The 23,839-nt window shown below is 41.8% G+C and overlaps 1 protein-coding gene across 2 annotated transcripts in view; it reads left to right on the forward strand.

The window, feature by feature from the left end:
• Window positions 1-23,839, forward strand: part of DCC (DCC netrin 1 receptor) — a 572,411-nt gene that overhangs the window by 255,683 nt on the left and 292,889 nt on the right. For both annotated transcript variants that reach the window (XM_052778515.1, XM_052778516.1), the window contains exon 3: window positions 13,882-14,166. In XM_052778515.1, the coding sequence (XP_052634475.1) occupies window positions 13,882-14,166 (285 nt within the window). The remainder of the gene's footprint in view (window positions 1-13,881; window positions 14,167-23,839) is intronic.

A 23,839-nucleotide genomic window follows, 5' to 3' on the forward strand; every position in this document is an offset into this window, starting at 1 on the left:
CATCAGGAGATGGCACAACGGTTTGTCAGCCAGGTTCCTGTCCTTGCTCCCAGTTGCACAGAGGGAGAGAATCAAAGCACAGAGAAGTGACTTTCCTGAAGTCACCTCCCAAACCAAAAAGAGAAGCTAAATTATCATGAGCGCTGCAACACATCAGCCCACAAAACAGCCTGGTCTGTGCCGGCAGTCCATCTCCCTCTTGCCCATGAACATGAAGTGCTTGTAGACTTGTGATGTTGTGATACGGGGATCCCTGGGGACACGCAGGGTGTCTGTCTTGGAATAAATTGCATGGCAGGGCTCAGGTATCATCACCCTCACAGCTCCAGAACTGCCTGCGAGCCGTTGAGGAGGAGAGCCGACGGGAGCTCAGTGCTGTCCGGGTCTGTCCTCTGCAGAATCACCACTGACCAAGTGAAAAATCATGACGAGAAACCATCACGCTGAAAAATTCCCAAGCAGCTCTCATGTAATATAAATGATGATTTTACTTTTTCTCCCAGGGGAAAATTGCAAAGCTTCATGAGTCAATTAACACTTTACAAATTATTTTGAGATCAGTGGATAAATAGGCTTGTGTAAATGCACTGTATATTACCTGCAAAAGCTAAAAAGATGCCACCATGCCTTTTAACTGCTCTCATCCTGTTTTCTCTTTCTGATTTGATTTATTTGCACTTAACATCCTTTTTGATGTTAGGAGGCTGATTTTGAACAGCTCCTTCTGAAATGCTGAAATTCCCACTGGGGGAAGGAAAGAAAAAGACTGCTTTTCACATGTTACATGATTTTCTCCTCTGAATTGACAAGGCCACCTGAGTTGCACTTGGGGGCAACTTTCTTTATTTTGCACTAAGTACCTCTAGTACCACCACAATATATCCTTGTCCACCCTTGACATATGGAGCAGAGAAATGCAAACACGGAGCATATAGTATTCTCCATATGGTCATAAAGGAGGGGAAATGAGGATAACTGCAGAAAACGTAACACTGCACCATTCACTGGGGCAGTTTGGTTTGATGTAACCTGTCCTGTGCTGCTGATAAAAAGCCAACTTGAAGTTGGAGATGCTACACTATAAAGTATTCAAGTTACTTATTGGTGCTGAAGGCTACTGCTGATTTATTGTAGATTTGTGGTAAAGCATGACAATGCTGTAGTATTCAACCAGAACAGAGCTAGCAGGTTGCTGCATTTTAATGGGCTTTGTTTTCCAGTGATGTTATTACTGTTATCATAGTTATCTTTTTCTTTCAGAGAAGAGCTAAGCCCTGTCAGAACAGACTATTTTATCAACAGAGGTTTGCTGGTGCTATGGGCAAGAAAATAGCCTGTGATAGAAAGGAGTGTCCCATTAAAGTCAGTAGCACTTAAGTCATTGAGAATGCATACATAAATAAAGCAGGATTTGACTCCTTGCATACAAGACTTTCAAGAGTAGCCAGTAGCTTTTCCTAGGTGCCAGGACAGTGTTTGATCTCCCGAGACAGAGTTTGCTAGACCAAGGCCAGGATGGTATGCAGCATCTACCATTTTCTGGCTGGATCCCACTCCTCTTTTCCTCTGCCTCGCCCTCTCTGCGGCAGCACGTCGCAGTTGGAAACGGGTATGTTGGTCGCTCCTGTTTGCTAAATGGTTTTGTGAACTCAAATGGCATATGCGGTAAAGCCTGAGGTAACCTTGTTGGTCTTTACGTGGTCCCTGTGGAAGGAGGAGGGAGAAGATGCTATGTTTGAGGACATCTGCCAATGGAAGATAAAGTGTGCATGAAAACCAGGGAAAGCATCGGGGACCAGTTTATATTCTGCGGTTTATGAATTGATGTTAGGTGGTTTCTTCTGGTATAATTTTAATACTACTTTTTCCTCCTACTCTGTTTCCACATTTTTTTCCAGGCTACGGCTAAAATGGCTGTTGCTTGTCTTCAGGGCAATGAATCTGCAGGGGTTTGACTCGCTGCTTCTGTTTTGTCCATATTAGACAGACCTGCTTTGGCAAGTAATGGCAGATGTGAGCTGGAAAACAGTAAGGACCAGTTTCTGTGCAATGTTGCAGCTGTACCTGGTTTTGTGAGTCATTTGCCTTTCTGCTGATGCATGATTAAACAAGCCAACTTAAGCAGATGAGTTTGTCTTTCCATAGACAGGGGCAAGGAGAGCTCTTACAGCCCAGGAAGGATGGGGGGAGGTTGAAGAGGCTCTTTTGTACCACCCCGCAGCTGATGGAGAGTGGCAGGTCGCTGCAGAGGATGAGTTCTCCTCTGCCCCGGCTTCCCGAAGGGCTGAAGTTTGAGCTATAGAAGCTACCGTTGTCTAGACCTAGTGGCTGATGTTCTGCAAAGTAGGACACAGAGCTGGGCTCAGATATGACCTGAACTGGCAGCTTGACATATGCTTTATGCATAAATTGTAGAATAAAATGGGGAAAACACGAGCAAATAATGTCCATATCTGAGGATGTTCAGATTCTGGCTATTTTCTCTCTCCAGCCTGGTTCTGGTGTTTGATCAGGACTATTTTGATGGCATGGCACTATGTTAGCTGGCAGTTCTCGCCTCCCTTTCCTTGCACTTTGCTTATTCTTTCCACTTCCACATGCAGCGCCTCGTGCAATACGCTGCATTGAACCGATCCTGCACGTGTGCGTTTGTGTGTCATAACGGGAACGACAGCCGTAACACCCACTGGGGCCCCGGGAATTGCAGTACCACAAATACCACTGCTGCTAAATGGTTACTTATACACAACGATAGCTGGTGATTTAGGGTTGCCTGCTAATGTTCAATAAAATGCCAATTGGGTCTACATTTCTCAAGTTGGTATTTGCCTCTGCCTGCATTTCTTCCAGTTTAATGGCTATAGCGAGTACGCTGTGCTCAGTTAATTCATTTATTGCGCTGTATTTCAGGATTGGACTTCGACATGCTTTTACCAAATTTGTCTCATAAAAAGATACGTCACATGATTCAAATGCTTTAGTGGCCTACAGATACATTAGTAAATCTGTCAGACCCAAATTACTAGCTGGTTTTAGTTGCTTTCCCGAGGAAGCCACTGATTTCTTGGGGGTGGGGGCAATAGTAATTTTGCTAGTTTTAATGATTAGGAAAATAAGGTGGAGGCTGAATCCTAATGTGTGGAAAAGCACATTTAAATAGATCTCCCATAAATAAATAAATGCTATGGGCTTATGAGGAATTGATTATTCTAGAAAAATATTGCTGCCTATAATGGTAAAACAATTATAACCTCTTTCTTATGTGTTCAGCTGTGTAGCATGTGATGTTTTCCCTAATATGGATTATAGGCTGTTGCAATTTGTCCTTGAAGACAAATGAAAAAAAAACTTCTAGCCAATATAATTTAAAAAAAAAAAATTAAGCCAATTCTTGTATTTTGGGCACAATTCTAAGAACTTAGGGTGGGTGGGGGTATTTTGTCCTTAACCCTTAGCTTTGCGATCCTTATCCTTAGCAGAAAACACAGGGTTTATGCTGTAAGGGAAGGAATATAGCTGAAATGAAATATCTTAAAAATATGAAATGAAGTTTAAAAGTGCTAGCCAACTGAGAAAAATCATTTAACATCCCATTTAATGTCTCATTTAAGTCTTATATTATTTCTGACACGTGGCTTGCTGCATGACTTTGAGTTTTTGGATGGGCACCATAGTATCATGTGTACTCTGTCAGAATTGCTTTTCCAATTAATTTGTTCTCTCTATAGTTTCTCTAGTTTTTTTGCTGTCAGGTAACATATTGTGTGACGCTTACCCTCGTGTGAAGAGGATGCAAGAAGAGAGGAGTTAGGTGTTTGAGGCAGAGAGCTGTCCCGTGGGTGCATGGCTGAAGTGCGCTGTCTCCAGATGCACTGCCAGTCACCGCAGGACCGTGGTCGGCCGTCTTGACCGTGGGCTGAGGGGAATTCCCACCTTTCAGGGATGAATACGGTCACAGTTGTGGTGCTCAGCGCTGTGACAAATCCACTGGGAAGTGGGATTCGATAAGTAAGTTGGTGGATATGTTTTGAACCTTCTCTGTCTGGAATGAGACAAGACAGAACTAAAGCGTGTTTTCATGCAGCATGTCAGATAATGGTCAAGAGAAAAGATAAACTTTTAGGGGTTTTTTTTACGTCCTTGTATTTTGAACTATGTTATATATTCTTGAGAGAATGAATGCCTCCTTTGGCGTAGTTAAACCTATCAAGGATTGGGCTGCTTCACATCCCGTGGGTTTGCGTACAATGTCTAAACATCCTGTTGGTCTCATCGTTACTAATGATGTAAGATATTCCCAGCCCGTGCTTGTGGAGTCAAAGGCTTGATATTCATCATCTTGGAAGTTTGTCCAAAGTTCCGTGACCTGTAGTGTCCCTTTAATCACTAGTGGCATGTGCTGCCCCTGAGGAACTGCAGTTGGCTTTGGCAGAATAAGTGGCTTTCAAAGATTTTTTCACCAGGCAAGAGCTGCGAAAATGGATGCCCACTGAAAAAAAACCCGAAAAGCCTCAAACAGCTGGAAGAGGGTAAAATGGACAGCAGCCAGAACTTCTCAGGTGCTGCATTTGCATCTTCTACTTCAGTGTTCCTCATCTTCATTTGTCACTGCCTTGCACAATCTTCTGCACCTTCTCCCAAGCAGCTCTGGTGCTTGGGCTGTCTGGGCTCTTTCATTGCATTCAGGCATTTAAGAAAGAGCCACACATACCTTGCACGCCCATACGTCACACCCTGTGTGTGTGAGACGCCCTATGCTTTCAGCTGATAAGTTAAAATAAACTTGCCCTTGTACTTGCATCTGAAGCTTCTGAAATCTCTGATGAATCTTTCTTCTCACAAGCGTTTGCTCTGTGGTCTGTCCTAGTCCTTGAGAAAGTCTGGTCTTCAGCACAGCTGAGATGAGTGTCTGCTGAAGATGAGTGGTAATTGAGAGTTTTGAATTGATCTTTTCTTTAAATAGATATCATGAGCCTGTGCCATTAAGTGCCTTAAACTAGAGGACTGAGGTCCTCTTGAACTTGATTTGATCTTCTATGGCTAGTCAGTAGAGGAGGGAGCAGAGAAGCAAGCAGCCTTTTGCTGTGGTAATTTATATACGTTCTGGGTCTTCGAAGTGCTGTAGGATAGTCCATGAACTGGGTTAGGGGAGGGGAAGGGAACATACATAAACGTTTTCTCTGCTGTGTAGGCAGAATCTGTTATTCGAGGTAGCAGAGTTCTACTTTTCCTTCTTCCTTTCTCTGAACAGATTGACCTTCAGTATGTCAGAACTGGTCTGTCACATCAGAAACATCTACTGCTATCATTGGAGAATAAACCACAGTTCACGTCACGTTAGGCATTTCAGACTTCTGAAAGATGAGGTTTAAAGCAGACAGCTGGATTCAGAAGCCGCAGTGGATGGGGTCTGCATGATAGAGAGGTTTGTGGTAGCCTTACAGACCACACCAACCCTTACTAACTAGGACTGTTGTGAAGCTTCACTCGGCTCATGGCTCACCTGTGCGTTCGGCGCCGATTCAGCAGGGTTTCAGCTCTGGCTGCTGTTGTCCCATGGTACCGCTCAGCTCGGTGCTCTCGGTGGTAGCCCAAACAGAGCAATCCCTGCTCGTTGAAGGCAGGGGTGGCTGCGTTGCTTGTTCGTTCTTTCTTTCTCTGGAGCTGGGGATGCCTCTGTCCTGCTTGAAGACTCTGTTCGTTTATTGGGAGGTGTGGCTGGAGTTACACCTAATTAGTCTGAAGGTCCTTTCAAGGTGGTTCTGAAGTACTTTAAATGAAGCAAGTCACAAAAATATCATGTTACATTTGTAGACTGTTACATCAAGAGATTGCTGGTCCGCTTAGGGCATCTTTATACTCCTTCTACAGTGCTTTATGAAAGCGAAGTCGCTGCTCCAAGTGCAAGGCTTTAAATATAATGGACTAAACGATGCTAGCACCAGCAAACTCCCAGTGCGTGGCACACAAATGAGAGCGCCTGCGTTTTTTATTGTTTTAATTAGAGATTTTGAAATATGGCCCTTTTTAGATTCTTCAGCAGTAAAAAAGGCCTATTTTCTTCTTGCTTATTTTCTGTTTGAGGAGCAGATTTGATGATTTCATTGGCGACTGGCGGGAAGCCTGTTCTGCTTGCTGGCTGCAAGCCACGAGTGCTGGCAAGAACCACCGACAGGAAGATGAAGAGATTTACACCCTCTGATTTGTGTATTAACAGGGGCAAAGCAGTAGGTGGGCTTGTTGGTGGGTGATAAAAATTTAGGGTAGTATTTCTTTTCCCAACGCAGGTGTATTGTACTACTGTGAATGACAGGGAGTTACACTGCCAGAGATTCAGTATATCATGTAGGCTTGTTAATAAATATTAGTGCAGTTGTTGCTTTTAATATCTACTGTGCTTTCAGACCAGATGGAAGGAAGAAATGTTTTACGATGAGGGTGGTGAGGCACTGGGAGAGGTTGCCCAGAGAGGTGGTGGATGCCCCATCCCTGGGAACATTCCAGGTCAGGTTGGACGGGGCTCTGAGCAACCTGATCTAGTGGAAGATGTCCCTGCTCATGGCAGGGGGGTTGGACTAGGTGACCTTCAAAGGTCCCTTCCCACCAAAACCATTCTGTTATTCTGTGATTTATTCCCCCCCCTTCTCTTTGAGAAATCAGCAAATAGTCTTAAGCTGAAAGCTGTGGCTGTATCTTGCACAAATTGCGAGGGAGGAACTAGATCCAACCCGCTGAGTGAACAGCCATAGAGGGCTATAGGCAGGGAGCTCTGGAGACTGGTGTTTTGCCCGTGGCTATAAGAAGGTTGTGGTTTCAAGCCGTGATCTTGAAGAATGATGAATTTGGCTCTCACGAACTCTGAAATGCTGACAAACCTGTAGAACGAAGAGAAAAGCAATCTTGAGGGTTGTACTTGAATGGTTCAGTTAAAATTGAAAGTTTTGTTCTTCTGAACCTATCCTGTATGTGTGGGACATTCAGGCACAACAGCTTTGTGCTAGTGCTTTGAATCAGAAAGATAGATCTGCGAAGACTAAGTAGAACTGACCATGAAGGCATTGAATCCTTGATGAAAATCCCCCTACAGCATAAATATGTGGATGGAAAAAATAGATTGTTTCCATGCGTTATGCTGAGCGAAGCCAGCAAGCGAGCTGCATAAAAGGTGACAAGTAAATTAGATTTTAAAATTCTTGCAGTTTTGATAATCTGAGCTGACATCAGTAACACAGGTTAGGGAAAAGTCTTTTTCAGAATAATAAGTTCATTTATTTCCTGTGATAGGTAAGAGGCATCAAAGGGCAGAGCCTGGCTTCATCTTCCTTCAGCTAGCCTTTCTTGGTGGAATTGGATTGCTGCCAAAAATCGGTGCTATGATATTTGTAATGGACTGTACATGCTGGGAGAGAAAATTGCTGTGCTGGAGGAGACCTCGATGTGCCCCTGTACTAGAAAAGGGGAAATTTTTTTTCCTACGTGGGATGTTCTGAATTGTCTGTTCATGAGTTATGGTTTCTATCTCATCTACAGCGAGTTCAACAGCACTTGTGTGAACGTGTCCTCACGAGGGTAAGGCTGATGGAGGAATAGGTGGCTTCTGACCTTTATCTCCTTGTGGTTTAAGAGGAAACATGGTGGCTCTCCTGGTGTTATATGAGGAGCCTGATCTAACAGTAAACTCTCAGGATTAAAACCTCCTCAAAAGGTGAGGATGCCTGGGGAACTGCGGCACTTCTGTGACTAAGTACCATCAGGGTTGCAACACAGCTTAAGTGTCAGAGCCTAAACTCTCCCCTAAATATCTATTTATATATACACACACACTATTGCATTTACAGTCAACTATAAAATCTGTGCTTTGCTTCTTTGACTTTGTTGTAAGTTGACCCAGTACAGAGATTCCCTCTAGAGCTGTGCTACTATTTGAGGTCAACTAAATTATCCTCCTCCCAAAAGGGCTGCAGAGAGAAGTGCAGGGACTGCCCCTTTGAGTCTTCACAGTGGAGCTCTGAGGGCTATCTAAGGACTAGAGGATGTCACAGCAAGAATGTCAAGATGTGTTTTCCAGTACGATAATTGAATGCTAGATACAAGTTGCAGAAATAATTGTCTCGCCCTTAAATGCGTAGGCTAAAAAAGCTATCGCAGTTTGGCTCTCCTGAAATGAGGCCAAATGCTTTGTTTGGCTTGGAGTTTGGGATGAATCTGGCTGAAAACATCTAAGCTGCTTTCGCTCCCCTGGCGCAAAGCAGGATGAGTCACTCCTCAATCCAAAAGCAGTGAGACACATGCTAAAAGGACAGAAGAAAAGCATGTGAAGTAGGTATTTTTTTGACACTTGTTCGATGAATATTAAACATAATAGTGTCTGTTTAAACTCATCCCTTGTAGTTTTATTTTTAGGGTATCTGGTGATGGTGGTCCCTAAGGTTTTTTTTGCAGGCAGTACATTTTCAACCCCTCTTCAGCTGAGCCCACGGGCTTGAATTTTACTTTAAGCTCATTCCCTTACAAGGATTTTTCTCCTTTCTGCTGAGAAACTGAGAACTCAGCACGAACCCAACCTTTCTCTCCCTCCTAGGCTGTCCCTGAACTGTATTTCAGGTTGTTTCAGTTTGTGGGTACCCCAAAAGAAACTCCCACTCAGTTTTATAGGAAAGAAAGAAACACTGATATATTTACAGGAGGGCTTGGGAAAGCCTGGTTTGAACTCCTGCTTACCTTGGATTTCTCTGGTGACCTTGAGCAAGCAAGTCAGTCACTGTAGCATCTTCAGAAGTGCTTAAAAAGCCCGAGGAACTCTTCCCAGTTAGAAGCTGCCACATTTTATAAGCTAGTGGGATGCCAGTTTCCGTGGCTTTGCTGCCTTTCAATATTTTAACCTGTATCTTAGAGACTCAGTTCCTCATTTATGAAAATGAAATGATATTATCTCTTGCTTACATAAGAATACAAATTAAAGACCTATGATGCACTCAGATATTTTTTTATCTATATATATACACACACTTATGTACACAATTATTTCAATTAATTATTATGTAACTAGCTGTACTTGGGTTAATCTGGAGCTATTTGGACCTGCCTGCCACTGTGCCTCATAAGTAATTATTTGCATCTCAGTACACAATTTCAATGCCAAGCCCATGTTGATCCTTATCTACTGCAGACAGGGCTATAGACCAGAGTTGTCATACTTGTTGAAGTCTGACTTCTTAAATCAAACTTCCAGTCTTTAAATTGTGTCTGTTCTCCCTTTGGCTGCAGCTGCTGGATGCTCAGTGACACAGTCAGCTGTATTTCGGTATCTCCATAGGGCTGTGATGGTGGGTTACAACTGGACTGCTGCAGAAGTAACACCTGAGACCCAGGGAAAACAAAAGATAACAAATTAGAGTTGTATAGGTTTATTTCTAAGGATGCTGTGTTTCTTTCTTTCTCTGAAATTCTCAGTTACTTTTCAGTATTTCATTTTTTGATGGAACGGTTCAGGATACAGTTGATATGTGATGTTGACTGTATTGTCATTACCCACAATTTATGTTGTTTCAAGCAGCCATGTTAACTTCTAGGGAAGTTTGCTTATGCGAATCTCCACAGTTGGGAGAAATCAAGGCAATCGTATGTTCACATCACATAAATCACATCAGAGACTTGCGTATTCCCTGTTTCACGGTGTATTTGTATGTGATGTGATCTACCAGTGGGGATCGTGTCTGTGCATTGCAGTCGGAATTGCAGTACTTTGTGTTCAAGGGTGAAGTTTCACAGGATTATAAATATGTTCTGCATAGTCAGAATACTGAGTGTGGTTTGTATTTAAAAAAAAAAAAGAAAAAAGTAGATTCTGCCTTCTTTTTAGTGGTCATGAGCTCTTAATTGGTTAATCCCATACATAGGCAGCCTTGGGAGGTGGGTGGCTTAATTTAGGCGTAACGGACAAATGCTCATGCATTAATGCTGCTTATATATTTTTAGCTTGGGCGTGTGAATTTGATGAAAATCGAGTGCTAATAAGAGATCATACATGTTCTCCTGAATACCATGCCAATGGCTGAAGCAAAGAAAGCAGCTGGAAACTGGGACCGTAGAGCAAATTAGTGTCTCTTTGCTAAGATTTTGTATTTCCTCTGGCACGCTTCGAGTGTAGTCTTAGCTGGTGGTTGGTAAGTGTTATTTGAAATATTCGGCTCCTATAGCAGGATGATGTATTTCCAATATCAGGCACAAGTTTGAGGAGCAGTTGAACTTTTCTTTTGTTGGAAATAGGTAATAGTAAATAGGCCTATGATTACTTGGTGTGTCATATTCTGGCCTCATCTGCTCTTGGAACACCAGGCGGGTTTCCATCCTCGGCTTCTCAGACAGTAAGGCACCTTCCTCTCCTCCACTTTGCGCTGAGGGTGCCCTTTGTGGCAAATTGGTTTAACTTCCATCTATATAAACCTTAACTGCCCAAATTTCATATATTAAAAAAAAATGCAAAGGCATAAAATATCTTACTAACGTTCATTTTATTGTAATATTTAAATCCTTCCCTTTGAATCCTTCTCATTAGGCTGACAGCCAGTACTAGGAGTGGCTGCCTGGTACCACACCGCAGGAATTCCCTGCCTGGCAATATTGCTGAATGCATGTTGGTAACTTGATTTCCACCCCTCCCACGCCCCCCCCCCACCCCATTAGTTTCTTAATCAAAAATCTGAGTGTCCAGCTTAAGGTGGGGTTTGCAACAAGAAGGGGAACAGTTTATTTAGCTCCTGTTTCTGTGAACGAACCTGAACACCACATCTGTACTTGGATTATTTGGTGTAGGTCTTGTTCTGATACTTCTGTTGCACACAACTCAGCGCAAATATTTTCAGAATTGTAGACTGGAGCTAGCAAACAAAAAAAGAGTATGGAGTAACTGAAGTGTAGCACCTTTTTGGAAACCAGCCTGTGGAAGAGAGAATTAGACAGCAGTTTCTAAAATATTTACATTTCCAGATTCACTCACCCATGCTTCTCTTTCCTATTTTCTGAAGCAAGCAGAAGGAAATCACTCTTTTTCATTACCTTGGTTTCTCGCCCTTCAGCTATTATGTGAATTGAAAGTGAAAAAAAAAGGTCTTGTCTTGATGTTAAGTAACCTTGCAGACTTTAATTTGAAACAAACAAAGCATTTAAAGCAGTTCTTCTCTGGGGGATTGTACTGAGTGCTACTAAATTGCTGAATATTTAATAGCTAAACATGTTCCAGACCCTGAGGTCTGTCCCCCAAATGATAAGCCTTTTTATTAAGTGAACTTTAATTGCTTAATAATTGGGTCTTCTGTAAGGAAAGATGGGGATCCTGATAGGCTGCCAAGCAGACTGCATGGTAAATCGGAGTTGGGTACTGCTTTCAATTAAGTTTCCTAAGTAGGTTTGAGCGTAACGCAGGGAGGTGCATCTGTGACCCTTTGGCTACCAAGCGAAGCATCACCGAGGATCTGCAATGTTTAATTCCAGAGTCTGTCTCGGAAAGTGACTTTCTCGGAATGTATTTGCTGGTCCGTTCCCTTGAGCCAGCTCCCAACAACCCAAACATCTGTGTAGCTTCACAAACTGTCTTTAAAATAAATCAGCGTAAGCCAGGAGAGCTGTAAAGACCCAGTGATAGTTTTAAGATCTCATATGTTATGGTCCTGCAGAGAGATGAATGAGTTTTGAACATAACCATGGAAAAAGGTGGTTAGTGTCTTTTCATTGGGACACAGCAAAAGGTTTTTTGCAATGTCCCCATCTGTTATGCATAGACTTTTATTATGTTTTTTTAAACTTTAAAAGAAAAAGAGTTGGGGTACGCGCAGAAAGAGAGACAGTGCAGAGGCAGGGCAAAGTGGGAACTTGCCTGTGCGCATGGACATGGGAGGTATGGTGCTGCCATGGGGGAAAAAAAAAAAAGTCCTTCTATGGCAATTGTTTTAGTCCTCGTTTTTACGGTAAATTGTTAGATTTAGCTGTGTTTCCTCCTGGAAGAATCTGCAGTTTTCAACAGCTTTCCATCACTGTTCACACTGTGTTTATATTCAATTTTTTTTTTTTAATTAAAGTGTTGAACGCTTCTGTTTTTCTAGCTTGCACCAGCTTTGCTGGGGGTGAAAAGCTGTTACTTGTGCGTCTGTGCCAATAGCTCTGCTGGAAAGTAGCATCCTTGCTGTAACGGGGAGGTGTGCGAGGGTGCAGCGGGTGGCAGGGCTTGCGTGGGTGGCGTTGGGAACGACTGCCTTCTCCTCACTCCCTTTGTTCATAGGGATAGCTTGTAAACCTGGCAATTAAGAAATACCACTGCCCACACAACACTAGATTCATGTAGGCTCTTTTTCACGTGTGGAAATGCCATTAAGAAGCCTTCACTGAGCCAGTTTCAGTCTCGCTAAAGAATTTCCCCCGCTTCAGCTCACGGCAGAGCTTCACCCAGGTTGCGAGATCTCGTCCTTGCGGATGCTCCGTGAGACAGGAGCAACGTGTTTGAGGAGAACTGAGACAAGAGATGGGGGGGGCCAAAATCACGCCCGAAAATAGGTGTTTGAACCGGGGAACGAATGCGGGCCTCCCACTCAAATGCCTTTTCTGGTACACAGTCGTTCCCCAGTACACCGATTTGCTGAATATCTGGGTGGCATTTTAATGCCTGGAAAATTGAGGTCTTTATTAAGAAGCTGACGAAGCAAAGAATAGTCTCTACTGACAGCTCCTTTTTGAAAGCCTTCACTGTATACTGACTGACATAATCTAAAAGATACTTGTTTCCTATATACTTTTTGGTGGCTCTTAGTGTTGTCTCTTAAGTTTTTCACTCTGTCCAACACTTGGCACATGTTCGCACACGTGTCTGAGTGATCGTGTTTACTGGTGTGGCTTCAGGTAGTCCCTGCAGGCAGGCGAGCGTGCTCAGCCGGGCTGGGAGCTGGTGGGGTCATTTCTAGGGACTGGCCAGGACTAGAGCCGGAGCATGTCCCCAGAACATGTCCCCACTGTCTCCAGCACATCCCTAATCCAAGCAGTTGCTTCAGCTTATCTTCTTGGTTTGTCCTTCTTGTACTTGGCTGGAAAGAGGGCTGATTTTTTTTTTTTCCTTTTTTTTTTTTTTTTCCTTTTCTTTTCCTTCTTTGCAAGTTTATCTGTGCTCTGCAAAGCAACGATGCTTCCAGGTAATAAAGTCCATGGTCTTGATGACATCTTGCACTTGGAATCTTGCAGACGGTGTTCTGTTCTTGCCGGGTTTTTCTTGTGAAGGATGTGGTCCTCGTGATTTTGCACTGAGTGAGGCTGGGGCATCTGGGGGTTGTGCAATTAAAGCTTCCAGCTCTGCTCCCCTGCCCTCGTGAGTCAAAAACATTTCATGGAAAAACAGACACGGGCCATTCCCTGTTTGAAGTATTTCGATTATGTGACCCAAGTAACTTATTTAGCAGAGGTTTTTCAGAGTATTTTTCCTTTTATTTGGAGGGAAGAAGAAATACAGCAAGATGCAACTGTAACATTTTCTTAACCTTACGTAGGTTTAGTTGTGCTTTCCTTTGAATGCCATCCTGTTCTGAGCAGTTTGGATTGCGTGATAGCATATCTATACTTTAAATTTGTTCCTGAGTGGGTTTGTAAGTAACAGGTGCAATTTGTTACTCTTTATGTTGATAACACATCTTTTCTTTGCTGTTAATGAGTGTAATTTACAAAGGAAAGTGTTAGTCACCTGGCCATTATAGCAATCTCCAAGCAGTTTGCAGAATATCATGTAATTTTTTTTTTTTTGTTTTAGTCTGGACTGTTAACAAAATACAAATCAGCATGGAAACAGTGTGTGACTTCTATTTTCAGCAGCTATATAATTGCTTTTTTTGCTTGTGTTTGCAGGACCACTGAGGTTTCTTTCCCAGACAGAATCTGTCACGGCTTTTGCAGGAGACACGATTCTGCTGAAGTGTGAAGTTGTTGGGGAGCCCATGCCCGTGGTGCACTGGCAGCGAAACCAGGAGGACGTGTTCCCGAGCCCGGCCGACACGCGGGTGGCCGTCCTGCCCTCCGGAGCTTTACAGATCAGCAGGGTTCAGCACGGGGACAGCGGGATCTACAGATGCCTGGCGAAAAACCCAGCCAGTTCGAGAACTGGAAATGATGCAGAAGTCCGAGTTTTGGCAGGTAAGAACCGGACCCTTCCACACCACCTTTTTCTCTTGTTTGGTTGTGTCCTTTGGTTCTCTGAAAGAGTGGTCACTTCTCCTGGGGCAGCTAGGCTGATTTATCCCACTTTCTTTCCAGTTACTTCTACAAGCTTCCAAGTTCTTCACATGGAAGAGCCTGGAGACCTTTAGAAGCAGTTGGATGTGAAGGTGAGGAGTTGACACTGTAGGAAAGTATTCACGCTGCCTAACTTCAAGTACCAAATTTAGATATGTATGAAGCTGGTCTCTTTTACATGGTCAATGGGGAGAGAGAAGTACTTCCCATCTGAGAGTACAGTAAGTACTGTCCCAGAGCTCCCTCTGGAAGAGCTCCTCTCACCCCATCGACTAGAAGGGCAATCTGTTGGGACTAGTTCTTGAATTTACCTACTCAAAGTTAGGTCGCTTGGATACTTCAGTGCCTGATGCGATCTGCCAAGTTGCCCAGAGCACAGTTTGGGATCTGACACAGTTTAGCTGTGATAGGTAATGCTCCTAAATTCATGGCCAAGTGAGCTTCTTGCTCTCCCTGTTAATAAACTCATCAGCTAAATAGATGGTTACCACTGCAGTATAATATCAAGAACTGAGTGCCAGAAGAATGGTTTGAAAAAGGTATTGCCGCAAAATCTCCTTCCCTTCTAGTTCTACAGACTAACATGTAACCACTAATTAAAGGGGACAGAGATGTTGTATTTTTAGAAATTCTTTATATATGCATTTTCTAGACAAATGTTGGTTTGCATGATTTTTCACTGAGAGGTAACTGAGCAGGATTCTCAGGCTTCTGGGATGGTCCAAACGCTATAGATATCGGGAAGGCCGGGATCAGTCTCGGGGAAGTGTCCGTGTACTAACGCAGGTGAAGCTTGATGTGTTCATCCTTGCTTCTAGGAGTGGTCTGTAGCTCTGGGATTTGGGGGATTACAGTTTCTTCTTTGGGATTTGGCACCATAAAACCGAACCAACCCCCCCGCAGCCTCTAAACCTAGGATTACAAACCAAAGCCCGTGTCCTCGCTTTCTGCTACGGTAATAGGTATTAATCCTTTTTGGAGCTGCAAAGCAAAATAACAGCCAGACCAGCAGGCAACAGGGGAAGACCACATCACCTGCAGTTTCTGCCAGGTTTTTCTCCTACTTTTTTGCAGACCAGAGCTTGCACCTGACCTCTGTAGCGTGGACCTGTTCCCCGTCTGTTTGCTGGTGTAACGGGCTGCCCCGGGATGGCTGCTCTGGGGGCTTCAGGCTCGCCGTGAGCCTCATGAAGCCGGTGCTGTTCCTTATGCATTGGGCAGCACTGAGGCACTCCTGCCTCCCTGGTTATTAATGGCAATGAGATCCATGGGCGGGGAATATTTTTTCGTATGTCTTGATTAAAATTAAGAAAAATCACAAAACTTTGTATTTTAGACAGACCTGGAAGATTTCCCTCAGCCTCCTGAGCTCCTCTGAGTATTGTTAATTCGCTATGCCTCTACATTTCTGATCATTTGTGGATGGATTGATGTTTCTTCCTTTTCCCAGTTTCGGTCGTTAACGTCCTGGCTAAATGGCCTCTCTCAGGCTGTCTATAGGAGAGAGGGGAATTAATTTATCTCTTCCTAGCATGTTAAAATTTTATACCAGGGAAACACTGGAGCAAATAATGAGAAAAATATATAACAAGGAACTAGTGGAGTCCGTCAGACTTTGGCTCAGGGCAAGCAGCACAAGGTCTCATTTCAGGATAATGTGAGCAGGCAGCAGCTCTTGTAAGAAATGAGTGGTGCTCCTGAAACAAAAATTCAGATCTTATTGAGCCTCTTGGGAATTTTGTTCTCGTGTGCATGCTTTCATGGTTCAGAGCTAGCTGATACTTTGCTGCTAATTCTGCCTCCTGTTTTTGCTTGTTGGTAGAAATCTTCTTCAGTTGCAGCTCTCCACTTCCATAATTAGTGAAGGCAGAATACTCTTCTTGGCCTTTTTCCCCTGGTTAGTGAGGAGAAAAAAAAATAAAGAAGTCTTAAATCCCATTCAAAGGAATAGGCAACAAAACAACAAAAAAGTGTAGGTAGCATATCATAATTCTGTATTTTTAAAATGCTGTTTCTTCCACAGATAGTGGTCGTGATTTCTTTGAACACACAGTGTATCTGTCAGGATTTGTGGCAAAACTGACCACAATCCTGGCAAATAATTTCTAATCTTCTCTACAGCTTCCAAAGAGAATGCAAGAAAAAAGAACAAGGGATAAACATCTTTTGTCGTTTAGTTTCTTTAGTCGAAGTGCCTGTGGCTTAAATATTTGATTCGACATTATGCTGCGTCTGGAGATATTTGTATCTCCTCTTGATAGAAAAATTCATCATCCAGCATGAATACAGGTTAGAAAACCAAAATATTTGGATGAAAGAATTACTGATTTCCTGGACCAAAAAGTAAAATTCACCCTACCAGACGCAAGCCTGTAGTTTAACTCACCGTGTAAATGAAGGAATAGTTGAGCCTTCGACCTCCGTTACCAAAGAGAAGTAGTTTGTAGGTGCTTAAAATGTCTGAAAGGTGGGGCAAGGCACTGGGCATGAAGTTTTTACTTTGGTAACTCAGCGACACTTTACAAGTGCCCATTTGCAAGCGTGTTTCCTCTGTGTGGTTGGTTCTGCCTGGGGAGGCTCTGGAGGGGCCGATTCTCCTCCCAGCGCATCAACAAACACGTTTTACGAACAGCTCCAGCCTCGCTAAATCCTCCATCAGACACCCCGTGCCTGTAGAAGTACGCAGGCCGTATGAGAACAGATTTTGAAGAGCTTTTCTAAAAAAGCCCAACAAACCTGAGCAAAACTCTTGAGTTTTTATTGTGTCAGGTTTTATCAGTTGCACTTAATTTTAAGAGTAGCCATTGCAGCTTTTGGCAGAAAGCTCATTTCAAATGCACATTTTTTCACCTTTCTAATTGAAGTGCTCTTCTCTGGGGTCCAGAAACTTAATCCCAGGTGAAAGTTTCAGCAAATACTGAAAACATGAGGACATACATATTCAGATAACTATATGCACTCACCTAATTAATTTAGAAGGAATAATGCTACTGCACCCCCCCCCCCCCCCCCCCCCCCAAGATCTTATAGAAACCAGTACTAAGGAATTAATTCTTAGCTGAATTCATTGCTTCTGTAAATTAATGTGTAAGTTTCTCTGGGAGGTCTGTACACTTCAGAAATATAGATGACATTTTAGAAGCAAAAGTTGAGTAGTTTGATGCCTGAAAGCTATTAATTCTCTGTTTATAAATAATAATCCTGCATTTATCATTAGCCATTCAAGTAATCTGCCGCTGTACTATTGTCTATTACTGAGGTTCCTTCTCTGTCCCTGAGCTTGTCTGCTGAGCTGCAGTGCAAGATAACGGTAACAATATCATGTAATTCCTTCATATTTAATGCGAATAGAATTTGGTTGCTGCTGTGTGATTTGGCTCCTTCCTCGCGGTTGCACTTCTGAGGACAGAAGGATAACAGCAGCAAAAAGGACCGAGTAGAGATGGATCCCACGAGAAGGAATTAGGAAGGAGAGGTTGGTTGGCCATGTTTAAGTAACCACGTACAACAGAAGTTGCCTCATGAGCTCAGGCTTGCTTTGATGCTTAAGTGACTCCGCTTGTTAGAAGAAAAGCAATGGCAACGTTAGAGCTATTTAAATACAGCATAGCATCGTGGCACTGACTGAGTTTTGCAGTTACCACTGGCTTAGCTTGATTTTGAATAGTCACGTTAATACAGGAAGCATCTTGTCTGAGGACATCCAATTAGGTAAATATCTGCGTGGGAAATGACAGGGGTGGAATATACTGAATTGTGTTGTTTGCTATGGGTTCGTTGTTTAATGTGAGTTTTACAGTTAAAGTTAGTCTTGAGGAAGGTCTGGCTAAGCTGAAGCACACAATCTCTTTGAAGCTCAGCCATCAGTTCCTCATGCAACACACTGAGCTTGTATCAGGTGCAGAGATAACTTAAAGATTTCTTCTCGTCTTTTGTACCCTGGGAGGATCCCTGTGTTGATGTACATTCCCTAACAGCCACTAATTGTCGAAGTCAGCTCTTTACCTTACTCTTAACCTCAACAGCTAGTGCTTAACAGTGTTTATTCTTAGATGAAAATAGGTTTCCAACAGATGTGGCCCACTTAAATTCACAAGTTCAGGGGTTTTTTATTTATTTATTTTTTAAATCTAAACAATTCCACGTTTATGTTCTCCAGTGCCTGTTTTCTGCAGGGGTGCCTTGCCCTAATTCTGATCAGTACATATAAAAACCAAACAACAACAACAAAAAATAACCAAACAAAAACCCCAGCAAAACCAGTGTCATTTATGGATGCACAAATCGCAGGGGCGATGCACGACACCAGAGATGGATCCAGATCATGGTATAAGCTGAACTCGTTTATACCAGGTCTATTTTGATGCTCGTTTACCAGCAAGGTGATGCACGCAAGTGTGCAAGCCTCTGTACAGAGCTGAGGATGCCTTGGAAGGGATTTCAGTTACTCGGATACCAACTGAATACAAGCTTCCAGTTTGAGGCAGTAGCTGAGGGAGTGAATGTTGATAAATTAATAATAGTTCAGAAAAGAATTATAGTGTTTACTGTACAGAGCCTGCCTTTTGGTAAACACAGGGGAAATTTCGTACTTTATTCAGGAGATCTTTATAGACTTGCTGTTAGTGTGCTCTGTAAGCACTTACTTGGGGGGAAAGGCTTTTTAATCTGTAATTTTTTATAAACTACATGAAAAACTAATGACTAGCAACCTGAAGCTATATTCTTGCAAGCAGAAAAAAGTTAAACACTTAAACCCAGTAATAGCCATTGGAACTGTTTATTTTTGTACTGAATTTTCTATCAGTTGTATTTATATCACGGGTGGTTTTTTAGTCGCTGCTCCTCCTGCCTTTCAACCCGAGCACCAAATGGATCAAAAGCCTTGCCCTGAGCAGCGCACCCGGCGTAGGCATCGCTTGTGCTGCTGAATTGGGATAATTTCTATTAAAGGTTTCATTTCTACCTCCTTAGGAGAGAACCATTTGGATGGGGTATGCCCTGTCACATAACATGCTGGGTTACTTAGTAATAGTGTAATTACTCTGATTTTTAAATTATGAGTAGTATTTGGATGCATTGGGGGAAAGATATTTTCTTGTTTGGTAAATAAATCCTCCTAAGGCGTCATCTGTTAAAGTCGAGTCTGAAAACAAGGCAGCAGTGCGAGAGTGTTCACACACGCACATGTGCTATCGTCTTTCCGTGTGTATTCTTACACAGTAAATTCCTAGTTACAAAATATCCACGTAATAACTTCCAGTATCTGGGTTATCCTTACTTCCAGCTGCCCAAATGAATACCATTGCTGAGGTCGCTTTATAAGCTAGCTGTATTCTGACCTTTAACAAAAAAAGGTTAAATTTAAAATGCTTATTAATAATCCTGGGGAATGAGCTATTTTGCCTCTCTCCCCTAGATAAATCTGATTAGTGCTTAAGTAATCTCTTACATAATACATATAAATATCAGTTTCCCATGTTACAGTGGCTTGCCTAGTTGGAAATAAAAATGAGCAGTCAGGCAGAGATGTTATGTACAGGCAGCATGTCCTCTTAGCACAGGGCTGATCTCAAGATCAATGCAATCACACGAACGATAACTAATATCTACTAAAGAGCTGTTTGCTCAACAACTCCCTGGCTAGTTGCCATATTAGTGTGTTTATGAAATATGCATAGAGGTTTCAGTGATTGCTTTTCAGTGATTGCTCTAAATGGGATTGGTTTTAGTACTTATATTTGAAGCACAGATTGAGTTCAGAACAAGAACCTTAAGAATATTATGTAATTTATTTTGAATGTATTTGAAAGCATAAGCTGGTATTGGAAGGTTCCTGGTGTATGATCAACCTTATGAAATTGAGCTAGCTTAAGGATGCCGATGCTTTCAACTAGTGGACCATAGGCTGGTTTGCAAATTTGGGTAGGCAGAGAAGAACAAGGTAGTTCACTTCAAATTTGTCACTGATTCTGCTCTCAAAATGCAGTTCACAAAGAATCCCAAACACGAGGGAATTCTGTAGTCTTGGAACAGCCTTTGCATTCCTGCTTTGAGATTTTATATGAAATAGTGGCACTAGAGCTTTAATATGGAGCATTATTTCATACTAATAATAACGACACACTAATAAACTATTAGTGACTATTGATGACTATGACTATTATAGATCCTAAACATCAGAGATGATGGCTGCAACCGAAGGTTGCATCCAGGTTTGGCTTTTTATGAACTTGTAGGTTTTTGAGGTTGTTTGGTGGTTTTTTTTTTTTTTGGTGGGGTTTTGTGGTTGTTTTTTTAATTGCATGAAACACATTACTTGCTTCTCTAGCCATTAACCCAATTTGCTAGCAAAACATACGCAACTGTTTCATCACCGCTACACTTTGTAAAGTTATCTCTTAAACCAGAAGATAATTCCCCTGTGCAGGAGTCAAATTAGCAGCTAGAGAGAATTTAAGTGGAATGACTTAAATGGCTATTGGGGAATTGGAAGTGTATTTTATATGTACACAGTACAATGTTGCTGCAACATACTGAAAAGAAAGCAGTCTTAATTGAAACCCACAGCAGTCTGGTTACAAAGAAACGAGAAAAATCTAAAAATTGGAGCAAGTAATCTGATAATAGTAATTATGAATTAAAAAAACAGAATTTGTGGAGAGTCAAAGGAATCAGAGACATGGAAGATATCAAGAATTAGTAAAGTTTAGGGTAGAAATGTTTTTCAAATATAACTGAAACAATATTACTATGAATGGATGAAAGTGGTAGAACTTCTTTCAGTGTTTACAAGGCAGAAAAGTAAAAATAAAAACCAACTAGTTTTTTAAAAAATATGTGCTTGTATGTATGGCATTGATTATTTAAAAGTACTTTTATATTAAAAAAATAAATTATTATTGTCTTGACATGAGTGGCTTAAAAAGCTTGTCCAAACCCAGATGTTTTCAGGTCTTTATATCCAGATAAAAATGTAGTTCCTGGAGGAGCTGAGAAATTTTCAGGACCATTAATTCTTGACCATAAATTTTGAATACTGAAGTTTCCAATGGTCTGGAACAAACAAACCAACCCTTGAGTATCTGATGGTCTGTCAGGCTGGCATCTTTGAGGGACCAAATAATAAAATGGTCCATGCAATTAAAATCAGTCAGTATGACTGTATGAAAGCAGAAGATGTCAGCATAAATTTTTGGTGGTAATTTGTATCATTATCATAGATTTCTGGGAGGATTTATCACCTGAGAAATTAGAGAAATTGTAAAGAAATATGTTATCTATAAGCTAGATCAGATTTGTAGCCGTCAAGTCTCCAAACAGAAATGGTTACTGAGCAGATACTTCTAGTGGGAGCCCTCACTAAGAGCCAGGGATATATATTCTTGATCCTATGCTCTCTAATATACTATATAGTGATAAAACCACAATTGAAGGCATATGCATGTATCACAGAGGTGGTAGATATGGAACAGAACTCTAAAAACGGGGCAGAATTTAAAAAAAAAAAAAAAAAAAAAAAAAAGACTATTTTATTGTGATTGGTCCCATTGGCCGTAGGATTGCCTAGGGGCCGGAGCAAACAGTTACCTCTGACAAATCTTGGAGGTTCATCTTGAGTAATCAGCAGAACAAGTGCTGCGAGAGAGGCTAATGAGATCCTGGTAAGGATAACGGCAGTGGCGGTTGGGTCATGGTACAGGACGTGTGTGACTTCCATGCTGAGGTCAGTGTGACATAGTGTGTCAGAAATGGTGCAGGAGGCTTGGAGAATGGCCATAAAAATGATTTAAAAGATTGTCCCATTTACTAATTAAAAGCCACGCAACAGTTTGGGGCTGCTACTTGTTTGTTTCTAAAAGTTGACTAAGCTAGTCTTTGATTTGATTTTTTTGGGGATTATTTTTATTTTTGCAACTCATAACAGACTAGGACTGGGAGTAAAATCTTTCCAGTTATATTCATAAGGCCACATTGCAAATCTTGTATTAGGTTCTTCTCTGGATTCAGTTACTACCTGAATCAAACCACTGCTGCTTAATTGCTTGTGTCTTTGCATCTCAAGGACGATGTAGGTCTAAAATAACATTTGCCAGAGCTCTGCTCAGCTGAAAGTAAGAGTGTAAATGTGTTGCTACTTTCTCACCTCAGCTCTATTCTCCATTTTCGGGATAGAAGATAATGTAGTCATGGAGCAGTTCCTCATTCTGTTTCAATTTTGCCTCTAAAACTTTAATGGCTAGAGAAAAAGCTTCCTCCTTTTCTCTTCTAAATACAAGCCAGCAATGACCCTTCACTACCCCTGCAGTAATAAATTTTATATTCTCCTTTTACTTAAGGATCTCGAAGAAGTCAAAGGCCTGTAAATATTTTTGTCTTCATTATGGATGAGGAAACTGAGTATCTCACAACAAATCGTCATTAAAGCTGGAAATAGGACCCCTGATGTATAGTCTCACGTTCCAGCAGCGACTTGGCACAGTTTTCCTTGCACTTTAGTTAATGTCTTTTGAAGTTACTACCGTAAGAAGAATGTCTTCACGCCCTGATGCGTGTCGGTGCTAATGGTACAATCTTTGTGTGTCCTTACTACTTGGATGCTCCTGGTCATGTCACGTCCCAGAGCTCAGCTGAGCCAGGCTTGCGTTTTTTGGGAGGGGAGGGCAGAAGGGCTGAAGCAGAAAAATGCTGGCAAGGGGGTTGGGAGATGGAGGCAAAAAAGCAAAATCCCAAAGTAGTGACTGCATTCTGGTTATACATTTTAATGCATTCTGTATATTGAGAGATCGGTATCATTTTAATGACAGATTTCTCTAATGCTGTTCACACATAACCCTTGCTTTCTCATTGGGATTAAGTGTTCAGCCTTTAGGCATGATGGTGAGATCAGGTTGGGGAATTTTGCTGGCCTTTCTTGCTGACAGCAGAGAGCAAAATTGGGTTTTATTTGGTATAAATCTTTATCTCTTTTAATCGAATTTAGAAATGTGACTATGAACACTTAGAGATAGTCCGTCACATCAGTGTCACATTAAAGGCATCTCAGTTCTGTAATTTGCAATATAAAAACTACTGCAATAAAAAATAAAATTGTACTGGCAAAGTACAATATTATCCAAATACATTCAGAAAAATTTTCATGGCTATGATACGATGGGAGTCTTTTGTCAGTTGAACAACACTTACAAATGCACTGTAGCATAAAGTAGCTTAGCACAGTGAAATGCCATACAACAGGATGCAACACATTTTTATGAAAGCGTTTCTTCTTTTTTTCAATATATAATGTAGCTAAAATACTGCGGTAACATTTTTCTCCTCCAGTGCTGAAGAGCTGTATCTGTGTTGCTGAATCCAAGTGAACTGCTTGCAGCTTTATTTTTCTTGGAAGGCAGAAATAAATTGCACTGTCTTGAGTTCCACTTGCTTAAGACCAGTTTGGTATGAGAATTAAATACATCCTCAACTCTTATCAATGCATATTGACACAAATCTGAGGGTTTATTGAGAGAACAATTGGTGATTGGCTGTAAAGTATGCTGGTAAAATGTGGCAGAAGTTATGCCTTTGACAT

This window comes from Harpia harpyja, chromosome Z (genome assembly GCF_026419915.1).
Source record: "Harpia harpyja isolate bHarHar1 chromosome Z, bHarHar1 primary haplotype, whole genome shotgun sequence".
Lineage (NCBI taxonomy): Eukaryota > Metazoa > Chordata > Aves > Accipitriformes > Accipitridae > Harpia > Harpia harpyja.